The 27108-nt window shown below is 41.8% G+C and overlaps 1 protein-coding gene across 6 annotated transcripts in view; it reads left to right on the top strand.

The window, feature by feature from the left end:
- Nucleotides 1-27108, top strand: part of FER (FER tyrosine kinase) — a 340298-nt gene that overhangs the window by 92860 nt on the left and 220330 nt on the right. For 5 of the 6 annotated variants that reach the window (XM_075932044.2, XM_075932041.2, XM_075932040.2 and 2 more), the window contains 2 exons: nucleotides 15853-15945; nucleotides 17673-17741. In XM_075932044.2, the coding sequence (XP_075788159.1) occupies nucleotides 15853-15945; nucleotides 17673-17741 (162 nt within the window). The remainder of the gene's footprint in view (nucleotides 1-15852; nucleotides 15946-17672; nucleotides 17742-27108) is intronic. The other variant, XM_075932046.2, reaches the window with a different exon arrangement.

The raw sequence follows: 27108 nt of genomic DNA, 5'->3' as shown, positions 1-27108 counted from the left end.
CACAGATAGAAGCATCTTCAGTCAGCACCCAATCCTCTCACTGGGCTTCTCTCTCTCTTTTTTTCTTCTCTGCTGAGTTTTTTGCCTGCGTCTGTGTCTCTCACATGGATTGAGAGGGAACCACCTCTACCAATCAATGCTCCTGCCCTTGCATTTGAAACCTTTTAAGTCACATTTCAGTGTTTGCTTAAGCTTTTAATATGCTCATGCTTTATGTGCTGCTACTTTTATTTCAGCCATTGCTGTACATTTAACCTGAATGAAAGGTGGCTGCAACACCCTCCCTATAACAGTCAGATTTAACCCAATCTATGGCAGTACTGTTATTCCTTATGTCAAATGTCATGAATAGGAGCTGCTAAGGAGAATCTGACTTACCTGAAGAATGAGTAAAGGGTTAAGCAACTCTGGAGATAAGCCCCCTCCCTCAGGTGTCAGGCATTCAGCCAGTAATATGTAGCTAGGAATTTCAAACCAAGAAATTCCTCTCTCTTCTATTTGTTTTTGAGATGAGCAGTTTTCCCCAGGTAACAAGGATGAGGATCCTCCCAGGAATGGACTCCTTGAAATTTAAAGTTTAAGTAGGGAAAAGTTTAAATAGTCTGTCAGGTTTATTGTTTCCCATTTGTCTGAGCTGATTGTTTTTCACTTGTGTAACGAAGGATTACAATCCAGGGATTTCCACTGAATCTATTTTATTCCATGGCTTTTAACACCCCATCATTTACTATACTTGCAACAGTAGTCTTGTTTTGATAGTAAAAGTGTTTCCCTTTTTGTTTTGATTAACGGGTATTGGTTGATTTTTATGTCTTTAAACCTATGTGGCGGGAGAAGCAGAGTCCCATTGTTCTCTGAGGATTCCCTCTGTTTGTTTTCCCAACTCCAAGCAAAACAGAGGTTGAGGTAGAGGGGAGAGCTTTGCATTAGAGAGGGGTTTTATTTTATTTTTATTTTTATTTTATTTTATTTTAACTACACTTGGATGGTGGAAGTGGCCAATTTTCTTCCTTTTGGGTCTCAGGGAAACTGAGAACCAAACAAGTTTGTCTCTGGGAGTTAGAGACAGGTTCTTACAGAGTTTATTCTGCTAGCCGGTCCCTGTATCTATACTCGAAGTACTAGGTTGGGAAATTTAGTCATGACAAATATGATGTAAAATAGACAGTTGTAGCGGAAATTCAATGCTTCCTTCAGCCATTTAGAGAAGAATCTGAAGATAATATTAAACACAAATGAAACCATCGCCCTTCTCTTTTAAATAGTATTTACCAACAAAATAGTAAATTGTAGAAGTTTCCATGCACACTTTAGCATAATAGTGAAATGGAGTTGTTTTGCCTAACTAGCTACTTAGGCAATTCGATTTCACTATTGTGGGAGTATAAAACACTTAGGTTCAATACTGTCATCAGTGGCACTGTGAAAGAATTCTATTGTTGCAGCATAATGCCATTTGATTCAGTATATTTTATGATTTTAGGTCTATTGCAAACTTGATATCTTCCCAATCTCAGGAAACCAACATTAAGCCAATCCTGCTGTGCCAGAGTGCCACCCAGAGCAAACCCTCTCAAGGCATGGCTTTGAAGGAATCTTACTATCAGTTTCCTCCTGTATTGTCCAATAACTTACTCACAATCTAAATACTTAAAGTAGTCCTACCTTCTTTTCAAACTCCATGCTCAAGGACAGGATGCAGAATTTATTCTCTCTATAAAACTCCTTGTCCATAGCCAGCTCCGTTTTTGTCATGTAGTAACTGCAGAGCTCCTCCGTGCACCCTTCTTGTGCACTCTACTTCCTGTCTTTTTACATGTCATGCCTGCCCCTGCCTAGCAGAGCTTCATCTTCAGTTAGGCTTTAACTTTCCCTGGCTCTCCTCTAGTTGCAACCTATAAGATTAACTGGTTGTTTTTAACCAGCTTGCGCCTTGTGAGGGGAGGTCACCTCATCATGTATCCCTCTTGCCCTTTGTTCAAGCGGAATGGAAAAGCTATAACGTGCACTTTTTAACAAGGATATTGAAGAATTGGAGTGGGTACAGAATAGAGCCACAAACATGACCCGTTGGGCCCGACAGTCTAGCCAGCTTTCTATTCATCTTACAGTCCATTTTTCCAATCCATATTCCCTTAACTTGATGGCAAGAATATTGTGAGACTATATCAAAAGCTTTGCTAAAGTCAAGGTATATCACATCCACTGACTTTCTCATATCCACATAGCCAATTACCTCATCATAGAAGCTAATCAAATTGGTCAGGCAGGACTTGCCCTTTGTGAATCCATGTTGACTATTCCTGATCACTTCCCCCTCTTCCAAGTGCTTCAAAATGGATTCCTTGAGGATCTCCTCCATAATTTTTTCTGGGGACTGAGGTAAGGCTGACGGGGCTGTAGTTCTCTGGCTTGTCCTTCTTCCCTTTTTTAAAGATGGGCACTACATTTGCCTTTTTCCAATAATCCAGGATCTCTCAAGATCTCCATGAGTTTTCAAAGATAATGGCCAAAGGCTCCCCAGTGACATTTGCCAACTCCCTCAGTACCCTTGGATACATTAAATCCGGGCCCATGGATTTGTGTATATTTAGCTTTTTTAAATAGTTCCTAACTTGTTCTTTCCCCACCAAGGGCTGCCCATCTCTTTCCCATACTGTGTTGCCTTGTGCAGTTGTCCGGAAGCTGACCTTGGCCGTGAGGACAAAGGCAAAGAAAGCATTGAGTACTTCAGCTTTTCCCACATCATCTGTCACTAGGTTACCTCTCCCATCTAGTAAGGGACCCACACCCTCTCTGATCACCCTCTTATTGCTAACATGCCTGTAGAAACCTTTCTTGTTATCCTTCACATCCCTTGTTAGCTGCAATTCCAATTGCGCTTTCGCCTTCATGTGTACTTAATTCCTGGCAATGATCAGAGATACACAGAAAAAGGTCATGATGAATAGGATAGCCTTACACGTATTACATTAATAGTTGGGGAGATATCCAGTTGTGTCCTACCCCTCCTTTGCATGGAAGGACTAAAGCTGTGAAACTGCTACACAATGTTACAGTTTCTACTGCCTACTGACATGTCAACGGACAGTCTCAGCTGCAAAATTCCCACATGACCAGAAATGGGAAATGGATTCAGTGATACTCTGTAACACCCTGTACTTTGAAGGAGCACCTTAGAACCTCTCCATCCCGTATCCCTCACAGTCATATGATTATGATATGATTTGTGTGAGAGCACCTAGGTTAGAGAGTTATGGAAGCATGGCGAGTTCCAGCTTGTTTCCCTGACTTTCCATAATAGACTCACTGTTGCAGGGTTGATTGATTTTTTTTTTTTAAGTGTAGGTCTACCCATAGTATAGTTCAGTCTTTTTTTCTAAGTCATGGTCCCTGTCAGTTCTGTTGTGGCTATTGCATTTTTAGAGCTACCTAGCGTTTCCTGCAAAATATCTGTTTGTTACCTTAATATATAGGGATTGCTGTGCAGCACCAGCAGGAAAGACAAGCAGACTTTGGGGGATTTATTTGGCTTTCTCTGTATTATAAAGTTACACAGGCCCTGATCCATAAATTTCCCTACTAAAGCAAGCTGGGAAAGATTAGATTGGCACCTAGATACTACAGTAATGGTAGTCACCTTTACAAATATATGCAACTAAGCAGTTCCCCATAAGCAAGCTGAGAGATGTTCAAAAAAAAGTTTATCCTTACACCTGTCTAGACTATTGGTTATTTAACAGCAAAATCTTCAAGTTAAGTTCTGTCCTGAAAGCTGATAAAAATTGGAGAGTTGGGTCACATATTCATAATGTCAAAACTACTGAGACAGAATTTGATAAGAACAAATAAAAAGAACAATTTTTAAACTGTGTGAAACCTGTAAACTCATTTTATGGTCTCATAATCAAGTTGAGTTTATTCCTGGTTGTAAATTGTAACTACTAGCAGTTCTGCTGACCAAATTCTGCCTTCATATATCATGGAGAGCATAATGAGGGCTGATAAACTTTCATTACTGAAAATGATACCCAACATAAAGAACCCTGTATGACTCTCAAATCCCAGGGTGAGTTTACATGGTTGATAGTTGGGGGTGTGATAACCCCCCCTTCTTCCTTTTTCAAACTTTGCAATTATTAATTAGATGAAATTGAAATGCAGTAAACATGGAACTCCTTAATATTTGTGCAGTTACTTTTCAGGGTAGGACCATACTTTTACATTTTTTTTATGCATTTCATCTCTTAAAGGTGACCTTGAAAGGGAAAAATATACTCTTCCCCTTGAGTTTGCTTCTTTCTGATGTGTGAAAGCTTTTCATGTATTTATAAACAAATTCTTGTCTCTGTTTACCTTGGTAATTCAAGTCTTGGAAGGTCTCTGTAGGCAGAGGGTTTTCATTCTATGGACAATTTAATTGAAATTGCCATTTGATCCATCACCTGGATCCATATTCTTTGTATAGCTTAATTGGCTCTCTATTTATGTTGCCCCTCATCTTGATATGTATGTTCTCTAATATTCTCAACTGCATGAATTTTTCTTTTGAGAGAATCCTATGACAACCCTTTTTGCAGTTACAGCGGTTGCTCATTTGATAAAATACCATAAAAACACTATGTCAAATTGAGTGATTTGAGACCTAATGAAATGATGCCATCATGAGTTAACAGAATGAAAGCTGAGCAATTTAGAGAAAGGCTTTTAGTCAAAATAACTTCTGTGATTTAGAAACAAGAACTTCCATCTTGGGGGTTGGCCAAACTGCTTTATTCATGATCTGTTGAGAGAAGGAGCTGGCAGGGGTAGAGGTAACTTTTCGCTGCTCTTCCATTTTCTCAGTTTTGAGGCTCTTGCGGGGCACTTTTTGTCCTTGGTGTAACTTAGAACAGTACATTATGTTGGCACTTGCAGCTTTTAATGACAGATGAAGAGAATGGATATATTTTTTTCCAATTTTCGATATTCTGTTCTAACAATTGGAAAATGTAATTTTTTAAAATTAAATAAGACTTTTTACATTTTTAGTTCTTATTTTTTTAGTTTTAAATTGCTAAACTAGATGCTTTATAACCTGTATTCATATTCTTATTTGCAAAATAGAGTTTCAGTTCTTTGCGTAAAGATTTTTCTGAAAACAAAAGTCATACTTAAAATGCTCATCGGAGCTGAAAAACACAAGTCTGGGGCCTCTTTAGCATCTTCACTGTGATGACATTGCAAACTGAGGATAAGTGATGTTCAAACAGCTTTTATTACATCTGTAACAAAATGCATTTTTGACTATATTAAGACAGCTTGAAATGCTCCAAGTGACTGAGACATCATCAGAGTTTGCAGTTTGAATTCAGCATGACTTCTTCTATTAAGTTATGTTATGTAGGTGTAACTGAATATCCCACCTATAGGTGCCAAAATAAGGACATATTTAGGTACTAGCTGGAGTTAGCTGGCGTTGCTCGGTCCTGCTCCCTGCTGGCCGATTCGCCTACCTCCCCTAAGCCCTACTTCCTGCTGGCGGGTTCGCCTCCTCCCGATCTGCCCTGGCCAGCCCCGCTGTCCCCACCCCATGAGCAACTCTGTTTCCTGCCAGCTGCCCCTCCCCCGATTTCCCCAGGCCAGCCCCACCTGTCTCTGCCTGTCTCCCCGCCCCCCCCCCTGCCCCCCCCCCCCACCGGCTCTGCTTCCTGCCGGACGCCCCTCCCCTGATCTCCCCCCACGAGCTCTTCTTCCCACCCCCCTCCATCCTCCCAGGCAGCCCCACTCTCTTCTCCCCCCGCCCCCAATCAAGTGTGTCTGGGTGGGTTTTTTTTAGACTACCTGGTAACCATGGGGGCAGGGTGAGTGCCCAAGCTGTTGTACATGTCGTGGTGGGGACTGCAGGTGGTGGGCACATGACCTAGGGTGGGTGGGGCTGCCCCTACAGTGCAGCGGGTTATTTTTTTATTTTTGCAGGTTGAGATGGGCCCGATTGGGTCCAAAAGTAGCTTAAAACCTTCTCGTGGAGGAAAGGTTATCCTATAGAAAGCTTGGTTGCGGTAGCTCTTATAGTGTCTGAGTTATTAGAGCACAAACATAGAAACTTTCTCCTTTATATATTAGATTCAAGAGCGGTGCATTAAAAATACCCCCAAACCCTCAATATTTTGTATTTTGCCTATAGCAATTTTGTAAAATTCAAGTAAATTCAGTGACATTTACGAAAATAGCATTATTAATTTTAATTCGTTAGGAATTTTACTTTGGTAGCACAAAATGTCAAATAGTTTGTGCATCATCCCTACTGCATAGGCCATAGAGTTTCAGCTTTGGCTCTGCTGACATGATACCACTTATGCAACCCCTTCTGTAGGAATCAGTAGCCTATGTATATGCATATGCACCTGCTTCTGCTCACTTTGTCCTGCTTTGTTCTACTCCTGCTCTCTTTCCCTTGACCACATTCTTATTGCTTGCAATGCAGGATGGGTCTTACAGGCTACAGAGGAAGGGACAGGATTTGAAATTGAACTTCGACCAACCAGGAAACCTTCCATTATTTGTCAGTGCCTTTGCCTTGAGTGTTGCCATATGACTAGTTATCTTGGTATATTTGTTAATAGTGACAGTCTGTTTATTACTAAAGGGTTACGTTCTTGGCCTATGCTAATATGGCACAATGTATTTCTTTGCAGCTTTGTTTTTAGTTTTAATGTTACTTTATTTTTCATTTTCTCCAAGGTGTTGTCTGGGAATACAATAGAATTCATCAATCAAATTCCTTTTTTCTTTTTATTTTGTTATCTGATACCTTTGATCAGTACTTCCATGATTCTTTTCATATTCAGCATTTCAAATAAAAAATTGGCTTTAAGTTTTGCAATGCAGGCTATTAAATTGACAAAAAATGGTCTCAGAGAATTTAGAACTCACATCTTAGAATGTTTCCTTGCTTGGGCTTTAAGTACTTAAAAGTGCCATTATTATCTGTTTAGGTTTATAACCAATATGAACTTTGTTAATATTTATAGAGAAAATATAGGGAATATTGTTGGAATTTTTTGTGTCTCCCACTCTGCTCATGAGAAAGATGATACTCTTGGGGGCAGGGAGGGATTTCATTTCCTTGAGAAGATGAGCAGGCCAACTTATTCCCACTGCATAGATGTTTTAGATCTATAAAAATATTATGCAGTCTCATACAGTATCAGTTCAGTTTGTTGTAGCTGAGCATGTCCAAAGGAAAAAGCAACACTTTCAGCTGTTGCATTATCTGTGTTCTCACATAAACTATGTAGAGGAAATCATTTGTATGAACAGAAAATGTTCTTCACATTTGAACCTTTATGGTTTTGTATATGACATAAGTCAAGGAAATTTGCTGATTTATTACGAATTACAAAATATGTACCTACAAAATAAAGCTATTTTGATAGCATCATAACATCTAATTACACAGCCTCCACATGTCCACAATTCCTGCTGAAGCCTAGAAAGTGGCAAATTGATTCACATCTAGCAAGGTATTTTGTAGTAAGTATATGAGTGGTCACACTTAATGTTTCTACTGATTGGAGAGAGATTTTCTTAAAATTCAGAATACGGGTATAACCAGAAATGTCTCTCAAATTGGTAAAAATGTTTGAGGGTATTCACTATGTACTACAGAACTAACCTACTTTTTAAAAACTTGTCATTTTGTTTCTGTTCTTTTTATGTGTTCACATTACAGCCTTATGGGCCTGGATCTCCCCATTCCGTTTCTAGATAGCTCTGCAGACATCAGGCAAGTGATAACTATCTCATGCTGATGATACTCCCTAGTCTCCCTAGTTCAAACAAATGGTTAGTGTTCAGATAGCTTCAAATAGTGTTGGCTTCATGTACGGGGTAACACTCATGCCAGTGGTGTTTGTTCAAAAATGAAGTTCTCAATAAGAAACCATTAAAAAAAAAAGAGGCAGAGAAAGAAGTCAGCCAAATCTTCTAAATTTATCATGAGCTTTATAGACATGAGTATAATGTTGTATGCTTGCAGAGGTCTATTAATCTAGTCCAATTTACTGCATAACAGAGGCCATAAAACTTCCCCAAAATAATTCCAAGGGCAAATCTTTTTAGAAGAAAACATCCAATTGTGATCTAAAAATTGTTAGTGATGGAGAATGCATCTTGACTCTTGGTAATTGTTCCAGTGGTTGATTATTCTCACTCTTAAAAGATTTACAGCTTATAAAGTCTAAACTTATTTAGCATCTGTCACTACTATTTTGTTAATCCTTTATTAATTCTTGCAGCTCTTCTTTGGATCCTCTCCACTTTACCAAATAAGAGTACATCATCCATTTTAAGTTTACATTTTAATATGTGTTCTAACAGGCATTTCATACTCGGAAATACATTTTCCTTCTGTGTTTCTCGTGTAGGTTCTATTGATGTCAGGTTCTCAAGTCCAGATGACGTAATCACTGACTGCTGTGCATTAGTTAGAGCAGTGTTCCCAATTTTATTTGGCCAAGGAACCCTTTTCAGAATTTCAAGGAACCCCTAGGTTTGTCAAGCAAAAAAAAAAGGGGGGGGGGAACCCCCCCACCTCCCTTCCATGAGGCCTCATCCGCTCTGTTCCCCTCCTCTCTGTCACTTGCTATCCCCAGCCCTTATACCTGTCTCAACCTAGTGAGAGTGAGGTGTGGGGTGGGAATGAGGGATTTGGGTGTGGAAAGGGGTGAGAAGTACAAGCTCTGGGAGGGAATTTGGATGCAGGAGAAGGGGCTTTTGGCTCAGGGAGGGGGCTTCAGGCTGGGGAGTGTTGGGTTCAGGTGGAAGGTTGGGGTGCTGAGCAAGCCAGGGCTTGTGGCTGTGAGGGTGCAGGAGTTTGAGCTGGATATGTGAGGGACTCAGGGCAAGAAGGTTGTGAGTGTGATGGACTCAGGACACAGATTTGTGATGTGTGGATGATGGAGGAATGTTGTGGCAGAAGACTGAGGATGTGGGGCTGCAGGAGTTTGGGGATGTAAGAGGCTCAGGACAGGGGGTTCCAGTGTATGATAGGCTCAGATTTGGGGGCAGGTGGTGCAGGAGTGTTATGATGCTGCAGTGAAATTAGGGTTTGGTCCCAATTGGGGGCCTGTTGGCCAGGCTTCATTTTTAAATAAACGATGTCAAACTTAAAAGGTTTTAGCATTGTCTTTACATATGAGAGGGGTGAGGAACCTGTTTTGAGTCAAAGGTCACAGAAAAGTCAGTTGGGGCCACACAAGTGAGATGCAAAAAAACCACTCCTCCAAAAAACCCCAAGCCTCACTAATGTGGTCCCAAATGTGCTGGTGGGGGTAGGGGACAGAGTGCTAGTGGGTGCTGGGGATGGGGAGAGGGTGCTGCTAAGTGGAAGGATGCTGGCTCAGGTGGCAGGGTGCTGGGGTAGGGTGCTGGGGCAGGCAGGTAGCAGGGTGCTGGGGTCAGGGACATGGTCCTGCTGGACACTAGGGTGACTGGCAGGGTGCTGGGACAAGGAGCAGTTTAAATGCAGTAGAAGTTGGGCTGCCTGCCTGCCAGGCTCTTATTACATTTAAATTGCAGAGGTGCAGGGGGGTTAACTTCCCGTATTGACTAATTGTGTAGTTAATGAAAATTCTATCGACTACACAATTAGCACATTAGCCGCCTCTTAACATCCCTAGTAGTCATTTAATCCATTGATACAGAATTGACCTGCTAGTAGGCTAAGGGCAATCTGCTGTATTACCAGATCGTACTTTCAAATGGTGTGCAGTATTGTTTACATATGAGACTGGTAAAAAGAGTGTAATGTTTATTTGTGAGTAACTGGGCAAATAATGATCAAGTGTTAGTTATATTGTTTTATAAGTTCCCTATTTGTCTCACGATGAGACTAGTATGAAAGTTTAATTTTTACCTTTTCCTGTTGATGCTATTCTTATTTTATACATCTGTAGTGCAAACTGTGGACACATTGCAGAATGTTGTTTAAAGAAATAATTGGTGTAACTAGCAAGTAGAGCAGGGGTGGGCAATAATTTTTAAAAGGGGGCCACTTCACAAATTGCTCAAGTGGCCCGGGCTGCCCTGGAAGGGGCGTGGCCTTGGGTGGGAAAGGCAGGACCAGGAGACCCTGGCTTGAGGTTGGGGGAGCAGGTGAAGTCTTTGCTCGCAGCTAGAGAGTATTGCCACATGTTTTAAAACAGCTGGTGGTTCCCTTTAGGCTCTGTAGCAGGAGACGACCTCATGCACTCCCTCCACCCCTAGGCCAATCGGGGTGTGGGGCCAGGAGAGCATGCAAAGTCTCTCACTGCGTGCCCCCCGCCCTGCGAGGGGTGCGCGGCAGCTAGACAGAGCTGCTGGCTGTTTTAAAACAGCCAACAGTTCCCTCTGATGTTGCATGCCCTGGTGTGGGAAGGAGACTTCGCGTGCTCCCCCGTCACCAGGTCTTGATTGACCTGAGGGCAGGGGAACGGCAGGGCAGTTGTGGGCCAGATCCAACCTGCAGAGGCCCCTTTGCTCACCTCTCAAGTAGAGTATTGCCTACTGGCTGAATTGAAGTATAGGTTGAACCTCCGAAATCCGAGACTCCGGTCCAGCAGCATCTGTGTTCCAGCAGAGCGAGGGATGTTGCTGGACCAAAGAGCTCTGGAGCAACGCAGGGGCTGGGTAGCCCTGGCTGGCCCAGTAGGCATCTGGGGAGCCTCAGCCCTGGACAGCATCAGTGGGGCCAGGCAATGGCCTGGAAGCTCCTGCCCAGGCCAGGGAACCCCTCGGTGTTAGCAGGGCCATGTGGCTGGGGAGTCCTGGCCGCAGCCGGGAACCCCTGGCTGCAGCTTGGCTGTTTGTGGCCTGGTGGCTCCAGCCAGGAACCCTGAGAAACCCCCCGTGGCAACAGGACCGGGCTGACAGGGCAGCCTCTGCCAGGGAACCCCCAGCTGAAGTGGGGCTGTGGGAGGTGGGTGCCAGAATCCCCAATGGCAGCAGGGCAGCCCTTGCAGGTGGCTCCAGCTGGAGAACCTCTAGCAGCAGCAGGGTGAGTGGTGCTGGGTGGCCCAGCTAGAAACCCCAGAGAATGCTCTGCGACAGCGGGACTGGTCCAAATGGTCCCTGACAGGAACCCTGGGAGACCCTGGGGCAACGGGTGGGCAGCAAGATGGGAAGCTGTGCCAGGCCAGCTTTAGTGTGGCCAGTTGTAGGGCAGGGCGCCCCAAGGAGAGGAGCCCAGGAGCTGGGGCAGCCAGCAGGGGAGCAGTGACCTTCTCTAGTCTGGCAAACTCCCTGGTCTGTCTCAGCTCAGGTCTCAAAGGTGGTAGACCAGGTAGGTCCAACCTATAGTACATGAGTTTCCAGGATGGGCATACACTGCAGATAACATTTACTTATTGGTAAGGATATGATTCTGTGATGGGAGTCACTGATTGCTTTATTTTCCGGTAGTTCCATGACTTTGTCTGGGGAAGGGCTGGAGCAGTGGCTGGTGGAAAAACTGCCAAGGGAACAGCAGACAGGCAGGTGGCTACTGGAACAGCTCACCATCAGTCAGCCCTTGGGCCACTGGAACAGTGTCCAGGAGGCTGCCACAGGAACAGCTTGACCAATGGCCAGCCCCATAGCAGCTGACACAGATGACTGCCAGTCAGCCTCAGTGCCACAGGAGCAGGGGTCCCTAATCCGCCGTAGCAGCAGTTGGAGTTACCTCATTGCTCTTTCAGGCAGGAGTATGTGTGGTCAGACCCTGGCTGCACTTTGTCTCCACCCTTTTCCCAGGCTATTTTGAGTAAAATTCAGAGGCAGGTAATGGGCTTCCATGATTTTGTTTTGTTTGTTTGAAACCTGTTCCATGTTATTACTAAAAATACCTGTGACAGAACATGAACCTTACTTATTGGTTTTACGTTTTGTTGACCATTTAGAAAATTATTCTGCCAAAAGCTGAAGTTACATAACTGTTTATGTATTTAGTTATTTCAGTTTTTAACGTCTGTAGTTCCAAAGCTCTGAGACACTTTGAAAATCACTAATAGACCTATTACCTCAAGATCCAACACGGTGACAAAATAAAATTAAATTTAAATTCCTTCAAAGAATCCTCACCTGAGTCCCAGGAATTCTGCTCCCTAACCATATTACAGGTGGAACCTCTCTGGTCCTGCGCCCTCGGGACCTAAGCATTCTCAAACCATGCAGTTCATTGGATCAGGGGATGTCAACACTCCCCTCCTGGCTGTTGACCCTGCTCTCAGGTGCCAGCCCAGGCCACTGGGCTCTTCTCTTAACCACTGTTATTGGTGCATTCTCTGCTGCACCAGCCCCACTGCCTCTGGGCCCTGGCTTGGGCTGCACTAATGGCTCTGGCTATGGCTCTCTGGTCCAGAAATACCCATGGTCCTCCCTGGATTACAGGTGTTGCTGAACCAGAGATTCCTGGATTTTAGAGGTTAAACCTGTATCACACATCTGCTTAAGGGACAAGGCAGCGAAGATGGACCTATTACTGACATTGTGTAGTTAGGTTTGCCTTACATTTCTGTTTATAAGCTTCTTATTTACTTGATTGTAACTTCATCAAATTTTAACCATTTGAGCTGAAATTTTCCGTGTTTTGCTTTCTGTCTTAAATTATTTAGAAGAAATTTAGCAATAGCCAAATGAATCATATTGCTTAGATGGAAGAGCAAACTGCCTCTGGGATAGAAACTTGGCTCAGTGACTTGGCTGACCTAGCAGCAAAATGAGGGGTAATGTTTAAGAGAAGGAGGACTTCAGACAAATTTGAAAAGATCTGAGTTAAGCTTTTGGAAACTTTTGATTAATTCCTAGCAGATGGAAACTGAGATGTATCTCTGCTTTTTCTTCTTGCTTTCCTTTTTCCACTCTTACCCCTTTCTTTACTTTTTTTGTTGTTTTGTCCTTTTTGTTTCTTCCTGGTTATGGGGAAGAACTAAAAAAATCAATAAAAACAAAAAAGCAAAGATTCAGCAAAACAGCCCAGTTGTTTCTCAGAGAGCAGGTGAGCAAAAAAAAAAAAAAAAAAAAATCTCTGAATAGTAGTAGCGCCTCCTCATAGTGCAAGAACTTGAAATTTAATGATAGTTTTAGGAATAGGGAAGTGCCTTTTGTGGGGCTTGTGAAAATCCACTTAGATTTTGCTAGGTTTTAAACATCTCCACTTTTCTATTAGCATGTGATCTGATAGAGCTCTTTATTGGTATGGTGAACACTCCGTCTACACTGAGTTCTCTCTTTAGCCCAACAGAGATTGAGCTCCATGCAGTTGCCATTCTGGCTTATGGAAGGATCTAGGGAGGGATCATGAATTCTAGACCCAGCTCTTGTACTGACTAGAAATAAGATTTTTGTGCACTTCCAGTCTCGTCTTAATTGAGCAAGACCTAACTTTTGGAGGCAATCAGTATCACTCGGTCTGTTTAACAGAGTAACTGAAAGTCTACGTAAGAACCTGAACCCAGTCCTCAAACATGTCAATTATAAATGGCATCCACAACTGCACACTTCTTTATAATAAATGTATCTACTTGCTCAGCAGCTGCCTGGGTATTCGCATCCCTTAGCATGCATGCTTGCCTTTTAGGCAAAGCCTTGGCTTTTGTCACACAATGATGTGGTTGAACTCTTCACTCCTCTTCCTTGTTGCATTAAGCAACAGGTTGGAGCCAGGTGTTGAGTCCAGGGAAACAGCAAGCTACAGAATGGACCGCTGCTGCCTGGACTCACTCTCCAACTCCCAGAGCCAGCACAGTGGGGAAGGATGGAGCCAGGGTAAGCGTGGGGCTGGGCAGGTTTATTCTCCAACCTCTGGCCCAGGGGGCAGGAGCAAATCCACTGCTGCTCAGAGTTGAGTGCAGGATTGGGCAAACTCATTCTCAAATCCTGGAGAGGAGCTGCCATGGCTCAGAGAGACTGTGGGGCCAGGAGGGCTCAGTTTCCAGCTTCTGTGAGACAGGAGACTTTGCTGCCCGGTGTTAGTGGTACTCTCTATCTCACCAGACCCTCCTTCTGTCTCACAGATTTCCCTTCCACACTTGGCTGAGAGAGAGCTAGGTCCAGCTCTTCCAAACAATATTTTTACCCTCCACCTGTGATCTTACTGTTTCAGTTTTTGTTCAGCAAATTGTTGTGCTTGCTTCCAGAAAAACGTGCATCATGTCCCTCTCTACTGGTAGATTGATAAAGATAATAGCTTACTTCTACCCATAGGAATTGATTGACTTTGGAGGGATGGGGGGTTTAATAGCATTAACAGTAAGTATAGGCCTAACTTATGGATGTACTGATTGTTAGTGCTACTTAAAAATTACAGTGTACATAGTGAGTGAGTCAGAGTCAGAGACGGTGCTCCCTCCCAAGTTTCTTTATATGGGGCTGGCCTGAGCCACCTGGCATTGCTGATTGCTTCCCTGAATGTTTTTCTCCACTCCTTAGATGGGCTCAACCCACAGTTGAAAAACATCTGCTGTGCAGTTGGGAGGTAGAATGTCCTTCCATGCCCCCCCCCCCACCCTGCACAAATCTCCACCCATGCTTCTGTTGTCATTTACTACTTTACCTCAAGTAATGGAGCTCTGTGTTGAGATTTGAAGTTCTTGGATTCAGACCTTGCTGATGTGCTGATTAATACGCTTCTATATGTCGGACTTTCTGTTTTTCCAGATATATTTTTAAAAGACTTAAGGTTTTTTGTTTGGCGTTTCCTATGTTAAAAGTGTATTTAAGTTGAAAAGTCAAGCGCTCAAGTTAGAAAATGCCAGAATTTAAATACAGTAGTCCATATAACCTTAATTGGGTCCGTTTCTGTAAATGTATTATAATATGATTGCTAGTTACATTAGAGCAGACAATTTGTTCTATAGCCCTGGGTTATCCTGAAGTCTTCCAGGGATATATTAGTTCCTCTACATATTTGGGAGTACATTAGTTCCTCTACATATTTGCCTACTTACCCAACAGGCTACATAAAAAACAGTAACTAAATACAAACTAAAATTCCATACGATGATTTGTTCATGCTGCCTTACATACTATGCTTTAAAATGTAAGTACAATATTTATGTTCCTATTGATTTATTTTATTATTATATGGTAAAAATGAGAAAGCAAACAATGTTTCCATAATAGTTTGACTGTGACACTTGTGTATTTTGTCTGATTTTATAAGCAAGTAATTTTTAATTGAGTTGAAACTTGGAGCACATAAGACAAATTAGACTCCTGAAAGGGTACAATAGCGTGGAAACTTTGGGAGCCACTTTTCTACAGGATTCACACTTGAATATACTGGATGGTCACTTTTCACCCACTTTTTCCCCCTCTCATCTTCCCATTTGTCCAACTTTTTCTTACCATTTTTGGTAACTGTTCCACAGCTTTGTTGTCTGTGCACCTCATGCTGCATTCAGTGCCGTACAGAGCAGGAAGAGATAATAAAGGAAAGACAATGGAGATGAAAATTAAGTGATATGCATACAAAAGAGCTACTTGCAGAGTTTTGTGTTCCACTGTGTGGATAGCTTAAAAAAACCCCTCCCATTAAAAATGACCTATTCTGGGGCAGTTAAAGAAGGAGGCTAGACCTGACTGTACTATTACATAATTTAAAATCTGTTACAAGGCTGACAGTAATTTTATTTTTAAATAATTACTCTCATCTTCTGTATTAAATATTATAAAATTTGGGCAAGTTCCTCAACTGATATAAATTGGATAACTCTGAAGTTTGTGCGGCAATGCTAGTGAATATCTGTTTATATTTAACGAAAACAGGGAAAGAATGTTAGATTATAAATACTCAGAAATCTGTGTTGTGTAGTTTATTATTGTTGCTGATATTCTTTTCCCCCCCTCTTGTAGGATAAGAAGGACAAGGTGTCCAGGTTTGATACTATTCGTCACTCCATAGCAGGAATGATACGAGCTCCAAAATCCATGCTGGGCTCTTCATCAGTAAGTAGTATTTACAATGGAGTGTTCTTCTGTCCCACTTTTTGCAAAGCAGATATATGATTATTTTTAATACTACCACATACATGCAAAATATTATATTAAAATAGCATTAAGAAATCGTAAGTTCTGACTGGTCATTAGACATGATAAAACCATGACATGACAGAGTCTGTCAGAACTACTTTTAGTTAAGTCCACTTTCCAAACATTTATCAAGTGCCTTTTCCGTTGCTCCAGGACATTGTTATAAAATGATAAAAAAAATCATTTTTGTAGAGCATTAATGTATTGACTGACTGACAGTCTGTTGCATTGTGTATTCCTTGGTCAATCTGGTGGTATAATGTATCCCTTACATGCCATCTCAAAACATTTACACCCCTTACTAAATACAGTTATTACCGATATTGATGCATGTAGGAGCTCATTGATTTCTGAGGTGCTGTTTGGGACATCTGGTATTCTAGAGCCTGATCCAAAGTTCATTTCAATCAATGGGAATTTTTGTATTTTTAAAATAGGCTCTGGAGCAGGTTCTTAAGCAGTGGAGAAATGCTTTTGAGGCCTGGATGCATTCAGGCTGTTGAAAAATAAAAATCGGAGGAGGGAAAGGAAAACAAGCTATGTGATGCTTGCTGATCTACTTTGAAGTATGCACTAAAATTTATATCAAGTGCTGAATTGCATACATTTCACTTAGATGTCTAACTTTATTTTAAAATGGTTCTCTTCCAAAGCTTAGCTGAGGACTCTCAGCTGGCGAAGGGCAAATTTATTGCTCCAGAAATTTAAAGAAGGCCCAAACAAACCTTGTAAGAACTTGCAAATAAAATTCTCCTTTGGGTTGATGTGAGGTGAGGTGCGATTGGTCACCCTAAGTTTCAGCCCAAAAGGAAGCTTATTGAGAAAGAGAGTGGTGTAGAATGAATGGACTTTATCAGTAGTCAGTATTGTATCACTACCAAGTAAGGTGTAATTTATCTACACCATAATTGAAATAGTATGAGTTGAGTATTTTTGTTATGTGTTGTGAGTTAATGATTTAATGCAACCTTTCAGTAATAATTACCATACATGCATGGATACAATTTCCATTGTAATTTTGTAGCTAACTGCCACAAAAACTAGTTACTGACCATTAATTTTTTTCTTGCTGCCCTTTGTGGCAGTGCTTCTTGAAGTGAAGATTGATTGTTAGAATATGGGCATTTCAAACTTGATGTGCATTTTCCCCAGTATTCTAGGTATATTACAATCACTGGAGTATATTACGGTATATAAGATGCCAGATGTATAATAAAACAACATAATATAACACATTTTAACTGAAAGACATACTCATATTTTCAGTAGTAATAGAGATGTAGCCGTGTTAGTCTGGTCTTGCTGAAATAAAAGACAGGACTATGCAGCACTTTAAAGACTAACAAGATGGTTTATTAGGTGATGAGCTTTCGTGGGCCAGACCCACTTCCTCAGATCAAATTTTCAAATCATAGCATTTAAAATTAGAAGAAAAATGCTGTTGATGCTATTACAGAACATATTTCCATTAAAATATCATTCTAGCTGTTTGCTTTCCAAGTGTACATTTTCAATATTTTAACAAGCTATGTGAAAAAAAAATCTTGGTTTGAATACAGTATTATAGCAATGTCCACAGTTAGTGAGAGGGAAATATAGTTATTGTCATGCATAACCAAAGACAACCTTTTATTTTTTTTTAGTGCCCTCCGGAGAAAGTAGCAGAGAAACCTTGTACTTCCTCAAACACCCAGGAGTTTAGTAAAACTCAGGTTAATTATCATGCATTTGTTAGTATTTAGATGTCTTATAGTTGTCAAGGTCTTTATGTGCTTTGTCTAATCTGTTAGATGAAAAGAGGAGGGGACACAGGTGATTACAAAGTCAGTCTCTTATTTAATACTTTACTCTGAAACCTTAAGAAATGCTTAGCTGAGTTTTTATCTCAGAAACATTTGGGAATTACTAGTGGAGCTGCAACCAACAGAGAAGAGAAACGACACCCTGTAGTACGAGACTGTATGTGATGGTACAGTATTACAAAAAAGCTAGGAAGCTGTTATAAATAGGCAATTGAGGATTCCTTCAGTAAGGGGTAATTTTTGGCTGTGATAGAGATTGCATATACATTGTATACAACCCTTTTCTATTTCCCCTGGCATAGCGGTATAGTATTTTGGGCCTTGGTCAAATTGTTCTGTACTCCAGCAGACTCAGTAAATATAATAGCCTCTTGGGAATTTGTATATGTCTCCATGGCAGTTGGGTGTGATTCCACGCATGGGTACACAAACTCACGCTAGCGTTACTCAAATTAGTGCATTAAAATATCAGTCTGGATGTTGCATGCCATATTGAGTAAAGCTAGCACAAGTCTGTCTGCCTGCACTGGGCATCTCATTCCTGACTGCAGTGCATATATAATCTTATGGTCTTAAGGTAACTTAGAGCAGCTTGAGGGCTTCTCCATGAAGATACGGATGGTGGAAACCTAGCCCCAGAATAGAGGATGCATACGTAACTTACTGAAAGCAGCTGAGGATCTGCTTCCAGAATCTAATACTTTTATAGCATGGACTGCTAGCTGATGGCTATCGCTCCCATTCACTGTTATACTGACGACCTCCCCTACCATCTATAAGCTCATAATTATGATAACAGCAATAGCTTCTTTGGTACTCGGAATGAGTTTATGTATTTTTCTTAGTTGTTTTTAAAGGTATTTGGCACCTGGGAGAAGAGACACACCATTGTGTTATGAGGCAACTCTGTTACCAAAGCCAGAATTTCACAGCTTTTCTGGTGTATTTTGCTCTAATACCTTTGGACAATGGATAAGAAAGGGTGAAGATTGAGACAGATATGAGATGGTTTATAGAGGGAAAGTAGAGAGGATGAAAGGAAAACGAAGAAAAGGTGAAAACCCAAAAAGCAGGATAAGTAAGACAGAGTAGATCAAATCCCAAGAGAATGGCTTTTGTCACAATAAAACTAAATCAGATGTCCATAAATGGATAGAGCAGTAATACAAATGTTTGTACTCTGAGGTTAGAAAACAAGGATTAATTGATAAACCCTTACCTCTCACATTCTGACCCCATAGTCTACTCAGTAGTGGTAGGATACTGTCCTATTTGAACTAGTATGTGAATGAACTGAACCTTGTAATAGGCCCAGTTGCCCCTCAAGTTCAACGTATTCTTTTTCTCGCTAAGAAATTCTGTACTTTTTGCAGATATCTCATAGTAATTATGTTTTAGTCCCTTACTGTTTTTTTTTAAATCAACTTGGTATTAGTGTTTATATAGTGGATGATAGCTCTTATGAAATTCAGCTCTTTAGGATTAGAAAATACTTTTAAAATATTGTTCATATCAGTGTTATCTTATTTTGTGGTTTATTTAATTTTGCTTTAATATGCAGTGTTTTGTGAAATGCTACAGCCTCTTTGGATTTATAAGTCCCTTGATCTGAAGTAGCTATTGGCCTCACATGGTGTATTGCCCCGTAAAATAATTAATTAATTACATTTGAATGTGCCTAATGTCAGTAGAATTATGCTGTCTGGGCTAAGAAAAATGTTAGAGGGAAAATTCTTAAAGGATCAACCTATTTTTTTCTATTTTTACTAATCCAAGAATATGCCCTTCTTTTCTCCACAAAGGAATTAAAATATCTTCCTAATAAAAATACAAACTCTTCATTGCTTCAAGAGCACAGAATAAAGCAATTCAGGTTGAACCTCCCAAATCTCGGACTCTCTGGTCTGGAAACATCTGTGGTCTTCCTGTACCAAAGAGCCCTGGAGGCCAGGAGTGGGAGAGATAGTTAGGAGCCCCAGCTGGGCCAGCGGCTGGGAAGCCCAGTCCCAAGGGGTCCCGACCCTAGCTGAGAACCTCTACGGCAGTATGGCAGCCTACAGAGTCCCTGCCCCGGCAGGGAACTCCCAGCAGCAGCATGGCTGATGGGGGAGTCCCCACCCTGGCTGGGAATCCTAGCAGGGACCAAATCTGGCAGCCGCTGGGAAGCCCCAGCATTGGTGGGGGCCGGTGGCAGCTTGGGAGCCTTGGGCTACAGGGCTGCAGCAGCCAGTGACACCCTGTGCCAGAGAAACCCACAGCCCAGAGAGGAGCTGGCCATGGGCATGCAGACAGCAATGGCCTCCCCGGTCCCGCAAACTCTCTGGTTTGGAACTGCTCAGGTCCTGAGGATGATGGACCAGGGAGGTATAACCTATACAACAAGTTTCAACTAACTATATGTGATAAAATGGAACAAATGTAAATTATTAAGTAAAAGAGTATCATTGAGGTATTTGTGGGTGGAGGGTTGCTATCTTTTTAAAGAGCACACATTGCTCAGCAACCGTTACACTGAAAGTCAGGGAGCTACATGTTTTTTTCAGGGTCCTCTTGTTTCTCAGTATGTTCAAAGGTAATTAGGGTAGGACATGTCTAAAAAAAGGTTGAGTCCTTTTTGGGCAGAACATTTTGCCCAGTTTTATTTCTGCTGTTAGTATGAAGTTGAAATAAGTTTTACTCTAAGTTCATATGAAAGTGAAAAGGAGGAGAGGATCCATAAGGGAGAAAAGGGAGATTACTGTGTATATATAAGGGGAGAGGAAAGAGGGATGTGAGGGAATCCCCCCAAAATTCCAAGGTAAAGTATGGGCAACCATAGAAATCCTGTAATGGAAGAAAGGAAAGAGAAAGAGGATCAGACAAAGAGAGAATAATAAGTAAACCCATAATTAGTGTGAATGATACATTTCAGTTTATTTCAAATAACATTTAATTTTATGGTGATGGTGAATTTACAGTAAATTTCCGATAATCCGGCACCTTTAGGACCCAGGGGGTACCGGATTTTCAGATATGCCAGATTATCGGAAGGGGGGGCTATGAGGGGTCTGGGATAGGGTGGAGGGATGCCACCCTAGATCCCTCTTAGCCCCCCCTCCTTCTGATAGTTGGGCTCTGTCCCAGGCATCCCCGATTCAGCCGCTGATGGTCAGTTTCAGCAGTGGCTGTACCAGGGATGCCTGCGGCAGAGCAGCTCGGGTGCTGCCGGGTTGGTCCAGTAGCGCCGCCCCTCAGCGCTGTGAGACCAACCCATCAAAATGTTATACCAAATAAAAGCAAGCAGGATCTTATGAGGGGGATAAGGTAAAAAGCCACATTTATTGTAAAGATAATAATAAAAAAATAAAGAAAAGATAGAAGCAAACAACGTTGTTTAACTACTTAACCCTTAACATATAAACATTCATTCATTCATTCATTCATTCAGGTTCTGTGTATTTGTTATAGTTACCAGCCTGGAAGTTGCTTGTGACAGAATACTGGCCAGGTACTCTGTACACAAGTGATGGTAGTGGGGAGCGAAGTCCTGATCAGATGCGCATCTGAAGCTCCTGGTAGGCTGGCAGCAGAACCTTGGACTCTGATTCCATAGTTTTTTAGTCCAGTTCTTATAGGAATGTCTTCCTATGCCAGTCTATGGAAATTGCTGCATCATGCTGATGTCTTCAGGGTGGCTGCCAGGTGCTCGTCAGTGATCTCATCGGGTGGACCTCCAGTACTTGGTTTTCTCCACTTGACACCTTTTGGTTGCACTGGCACCTGATGCCTTCTTCAGCCCTTTGTTGCTGTATTCTCAGGCTGGCACCTCTCAGAACCATTCATTCATCGTCCAAGCACTCACTCTCTCTTACATACATTCCCTAATTAATGTTTCCCATACAGTATTTTGTATAATAATAAAAGTTGTAGTTACAAAAGTTTCTGGGTGGTATTGCTTAAACATTCTCTGAGTGCTGAGTAAAGTTACAATGTTTTAAAGAGAACAGGCGTCAATTATGTAACAATGCCCTTGGTCAATTACAGGACTTGGCTCCCATAGCAGAGTTAGTGGCTTGACAATGCATTGTTACAATGTATCTCTGCAATGTCAATTTCAAGCAGCCCCTTGTACAAGCTTGAGCATGCCCTGGGACACGGGGAGGGAGGGGGAGCTATTTCTGGCTACATAGTCCTAATATTATATTCCTAACAAATTATGTTCTAGAGGGGCAATAATAATAATAAATCTAAACATTTAACAATCTTAACAAATAATAAGAATTAATAATAAATCTAAACACTTTAAGTTGTGGGGAACAAATTATGGGGAGTCACTTCCATTTGGGGGAATTATTTTCAATACATTAATATGTTATCCCTACAAGCACCCCAACTGCTCTGTCCCCGGCATCCCTGATTCAGCTGTTGGTCAGTTTCAGCAGTGGCTGAATCAGGGAAGCCAGGTGCAGAGCAGCTCCAATTGTCCGGCTGCCCGGAGCACTTCCAGGTTCCTGATGGTGCCGGACTATCAGGAGTGCCAGAGCATTGGATGCCTGACCAATGGAGTTTTACTGTACTTGGTAAAAGAAACTCAGAAATAAAACCTTCAATTTAAATATTTGAATTCCTGCATTAGAGAAAGAGAGAAACTATGTGTGTCAGTTAAAGACAGGCAAATATCTTCATTCCTTAAAATAAAATCTGAGTCTTCGAATGTCAGTATCTTAGTTTCTTATTTGTATTATCAAGCAAATGAATATTTCCTTAAGTCTTATTTTACATCAAACATTGTTTAAGGAAAACAGATGGGAATTGTAAAATAGTGAAACAGAAATGACTTCTTTAAAAGGGAAACGTTTTATATTTAAACTGTTCATATTAAATTCTGCAAAATGTTATTGTAACTTTAAAATGTAGTAGAAGTTTACAGTTTTAGTAATTTGATTTGTACATTCATTTACAGTTAGTGTCAAAATGTTTATAAATCTTTCACGGATACTTTTATTGGCTGTAACCGTATTTCTTTAAATAGCAATTTTGAAGTGAATTGATGATATGTCCTATTTCTTTAAAACCGGGGCGGGGAATCTTTTTTTTTTTCAGCCAGCAGCGCCTACTTTAGGAAGTGTGGGGCCCAATTTGAATAGTTTTGGCAGGATTTTTTTGTTCAGCACCCACACAACAAACCACAACCACACACAAATATCACATCAGAAGTTTAAAGTTTGATTTTTAAAAAGTTACTAGAAAGCATTGCAGTTTTCTGTTATATTGATTTACTTTTTAAATAGCAAGAATGGAATCTTTGTTACGAAAGTGTCAGTACTGTGGTCAAATTCCAGTCCTTAGTGATTTCAGCACCAATGATTTCACTAGGTAATATGGTACCTCACCACCATTGCCTCCTTTGCACTGCCCTTCAACACATATTGCCTGCATGTTGAGTGCAAGGTCAGTCTAGACAAGATTTTATCAATGATTTTTGCTCAAGCAATCACTGAGACAAGACAAGGACTCTCAATTGATTCTAGTCAGTTCTGCCTTTAAACACTGGGGCTGCGTCTAGATTGGCATGATTTTCCAGAAATGCTTTTAACGGAAAAGTTTTCCGTTAAAAGCATTTTTGGAACAGAGAGTCTAGATTGGCACAGACGCTTTTCCGCAAAAGCACTTTTTGTGGAAAAGCGTCCGTGCCAATCTAGAGGCGCTTTTCCGCAAAAAAGCCCTGATTGCCGTTTTTGCGATTGGGGCTTTTTTGCAGAAAACAAATCTGAGCTGTCTATACTGGCCATTTTGTGCAAAAGCTTTGCGCAAAAGGGACTTTTGCCTGAACGGGAGCAGAATAGCATTTCCGCAAGAAGCACTGATTTCTTACGGTAGGAAATGAGTGCTTTTGCGGAAATTCAAGCGGCCAGTGTAGACAACTGGAAAGTTTTTCCGGAAAAGTGGCTGATTTTTCGGAAAACTGGCCAGTCTAGACACACTTGGATGTAAAGGGTCAGATATAATTGAGGACTCCCAAATAGACTCTACACCTCCAGAAATAAAATCTGTTTCCATCTTCTGTGACTTTCAGTTAGATGTGACTCACTATCCTCTGCTTAGTGTTCAAGTTATGGTAGACTCTAAGCCAGGTTATATTAAGTTCAGATCTTTTACCTTTTAATCATACAATATGGATAACATTTCATTCTCCCAGCTCCAAGTCTTAAGTGAATTTGAACCCAAAAGAGCCAAAATTGAGCACCTTGATACAGCAAGTGTGTCTACTCATCTCTGTGGCAAAGTAGGTATGTCTATGTAAATAAGGTTTGCTCGTGAAGCCTTTTCCTACAGTTGATTAACAGATGGCAGTAGATAGCTCATTCAGACCACTGGCTGATAATAATTAGTCACCCTGACCATTCATGGACTCACCCTACTCTCCATTGTCTCTATGATTCTCTGGTGACCTGTGACAAAAAAGGAAAATTGAAGGGAGAAACCTCTCTAAATTTACCAATCAGAGATCAGTATCGCCAACCCCAAAATCACAAGGAACGCCTACACAAAGTTATATGAGTGGTTTACAAATCATAAAATATTTTAAAAATAAAACGTTGGATTTTTATTGGCCTTTTGTTTCTTGAGTATTTAGGGCTCATGTTTTAAAGCTTTCCTCCTTAGCTGTAAGGCCCAGAAGTATAGAGAACTTTTTTTAAATGAAAGCTGAGATTCCTACATAATCGATTGACTCCACACCTTTAGAAAAACACCAAATGTTTTGAGACTCATGGTAAAACAATGGAGGAATTCTTGTGAGCCCATGCTTTGCCCACAGTATAAATAAATACATAAATAAATATCTTCTCCACTAAACATCCTAATGAGATACTGCAAATGGTAAACTGAATTCAACAGCTCCTGATATGAGCAGGTATCAACCTAGTTTTTCATATTTGAGATGGGTTACCAGGAATCATACATGACAATATGAAATCTTTCCACTCTCAAGTCAGCATATTCACAAAGCACCTATAATTTTGATCCATGCATTTATTAGATAGTGAAAGAGAAAGGAGGGGAATTAGTGTACATAAATGTTCAAATTAAGAAAAAGCCTGAAGGAATTAGGACTGGGCTCCTACATCTCATGTTCAGAACTGACTACGACACTTACGACCAGATTTTCAAAGGTGTGTAAATCAGATATCTTTGAAGATCCGAGTTGGCAACTGTCTCTTTAGGAGCTTAATTATCTTTGAAAATCTGAGCTTAGATTTCCAAATCCAATTTTCAAAAATTACTTTAGTCACTCAAGTGCCTCTGAAAATTTTAACTGGGGGCCTAAAGAGACAAAAATAGACAAAAGGCAGGAGATACGATATTCCTTTTAAAAACACGTGACATCTATTTTTAGCTAAATTTATTTTATTTTTCTCCCAGGGGCAATTGTCCCCTCCTGCCCCCTCACTACGCCGCTGTTCCCCTTCCTGCAGATCTATCATCTTACACATGTGCAAGATCTGAGAGAGCCATCCCATAAATCTGCAGTAAGTGTCTGTGGCGCCTGCTTTTGGGTGGTGTCTCAGTGCTGCCACATTCACCTCCAAAGAGGGGGCTTCCCAAAGCAGGCCCTTGCTGCTGACCCCCAAGGCATCCAGAGGTCCAGTCTCCTTTCAATGGTCTCATTGATCTTGGATCTGGCTTCCATCCCCGCTCCAAACCCCTTCAGAACTACCGTGCCCTCCTGGCTTAGGAAAAGAATCAACAGTAGGATTGATTCACTCTCATGTCCCCTAGGCAGAGAATGAGCCATCTACATTAGGCCCCAGCTGGAGTATCATGTCCAATTCTGGGTGCCACATTTCAGGAAACGTGGAGAAACTGGAGGAAGTCCAGAGAAGATCAACACAAATGATGAAAGGTCTAGACAACATGAGATATGAGGCAAGGCTGAAGAATTTGGCCTTGTTTACCTTGGAAAAGAGAAGACCGAAAAGGACATGAGAGCACTTTCAAGTATCTAAAAGAGTATCATAAGGAGGAGGAAGAAAAATTGTTCTGGTTGGTGTCTGAGGTTAGGATGAGAAGCAATGGGCTTAAATTGCAGATATTTAAGACCAGGTTAGACAGACACCTGTCAGGGATAAGCTAGGGCAATTCAACTTTGGAAGCACCAGGGGCCACACTGATACTTACAGAACATGCTGAGGGCCTCAACTTAAGTGTGGTTGCATATGCAAGCAAATATATACAAATAGCTTCTCACGCTGACAGGCATGAATAGAAATATTAAGACAAGACTACACAACACACAGGCCCCATTTAAGTCAGTTCTGCTGATATTAATAAATTGCAATATTTACCCGATTTCTACCCATGTGACAGCACTTTTCATGATCAATGACAGTCCAAGAATTTAACTACTAAAACACATATCAACAGAAGATCATTACACTGACTACTTTTTTGTTTTGGCTCCCACTCCCCGGCCATGTGTTGATCCCCACATAAACCCGAACTGCAGCGTGGGGCTCAAACAAACTGGCCGTGGGCAGCATACCACGTTATTAATAAATATTTTATAAACCTTTACCTTTTCTCTCTGCCTCCATGTCTCCTCTCCTTGCTCCATCATCTCTCCTGGTGCCTGCTGGCCCCCAACTCCTCACCCTCCTCTGCTGTCCTGACTCCTGCCCTTCTCACTGCCCTCAGCCCTCATGCGACCTGCCCCCCTCCACCAGCCCTTCTCTCCCCCCTGTGCCCACTCCTCCAGTAGCCCCACTCTGATCAAGTGAGCTCATCCCCTCTTCTAACACCTCCCTCTACACACTTGCCCTGCCTCTCTCCTCAGATGCTGGTCCTTCCCCTGCAGGTGTCTGCCCTTCTGCTTCACCCCCAGAATCCCCTGGCACCTGCACCTTCCCTTACCCCTGCACTCTCCTGGTGCTGCTCCTTCCCTCACTGCCCCTGTCCCCTTTGCCCTCTTTTTCGCTGATGCCTATCACCTCACCACTCTCTACCCCTGTTTTCCTCATGCCCCTGTGCCCTCACACATGCCTTGCTCCATTCCCAACTTTCTCATGCTCACTCCTTCTTTCAAGCCTTCTCCCAGCATCTTCCCCTCTCCTCTCCCACATCACCCCCTCCTGCCCTTTTCCTCGTTGTCTCCACTTGGCCCCCTGGCATTTGTCTCACCTCCAGCCTGTCTCTTGGTACCTTCCCCTTTCTTCTCCCTCCCCCTCTGCACAAGCCTCTTTCTCTCTCCTCCCTTCCCTCCATACAAGCCCCTCCCCCTCTGCACAAGCCTCTTCTT

Source organism: Pelodiscus sinensis, chromosome 6 (genome assembly GCF_052426305.1).
Source record: "Pelodiscus sinensis isolate ZL-2025 chromosome 6, ASM5242630v1, whole genome shotgun sequence".
Lineage (NCBI taxonomy): Eukaryota > Metazoa > Chordata > Testudines > Trionychidae > Pelodiscus > Pelodiscus sinensis.
Note: the sequence above shows the minus strand (reverse complement) of the source record. Positions and strands in the feature narration are given on the sequence as shown.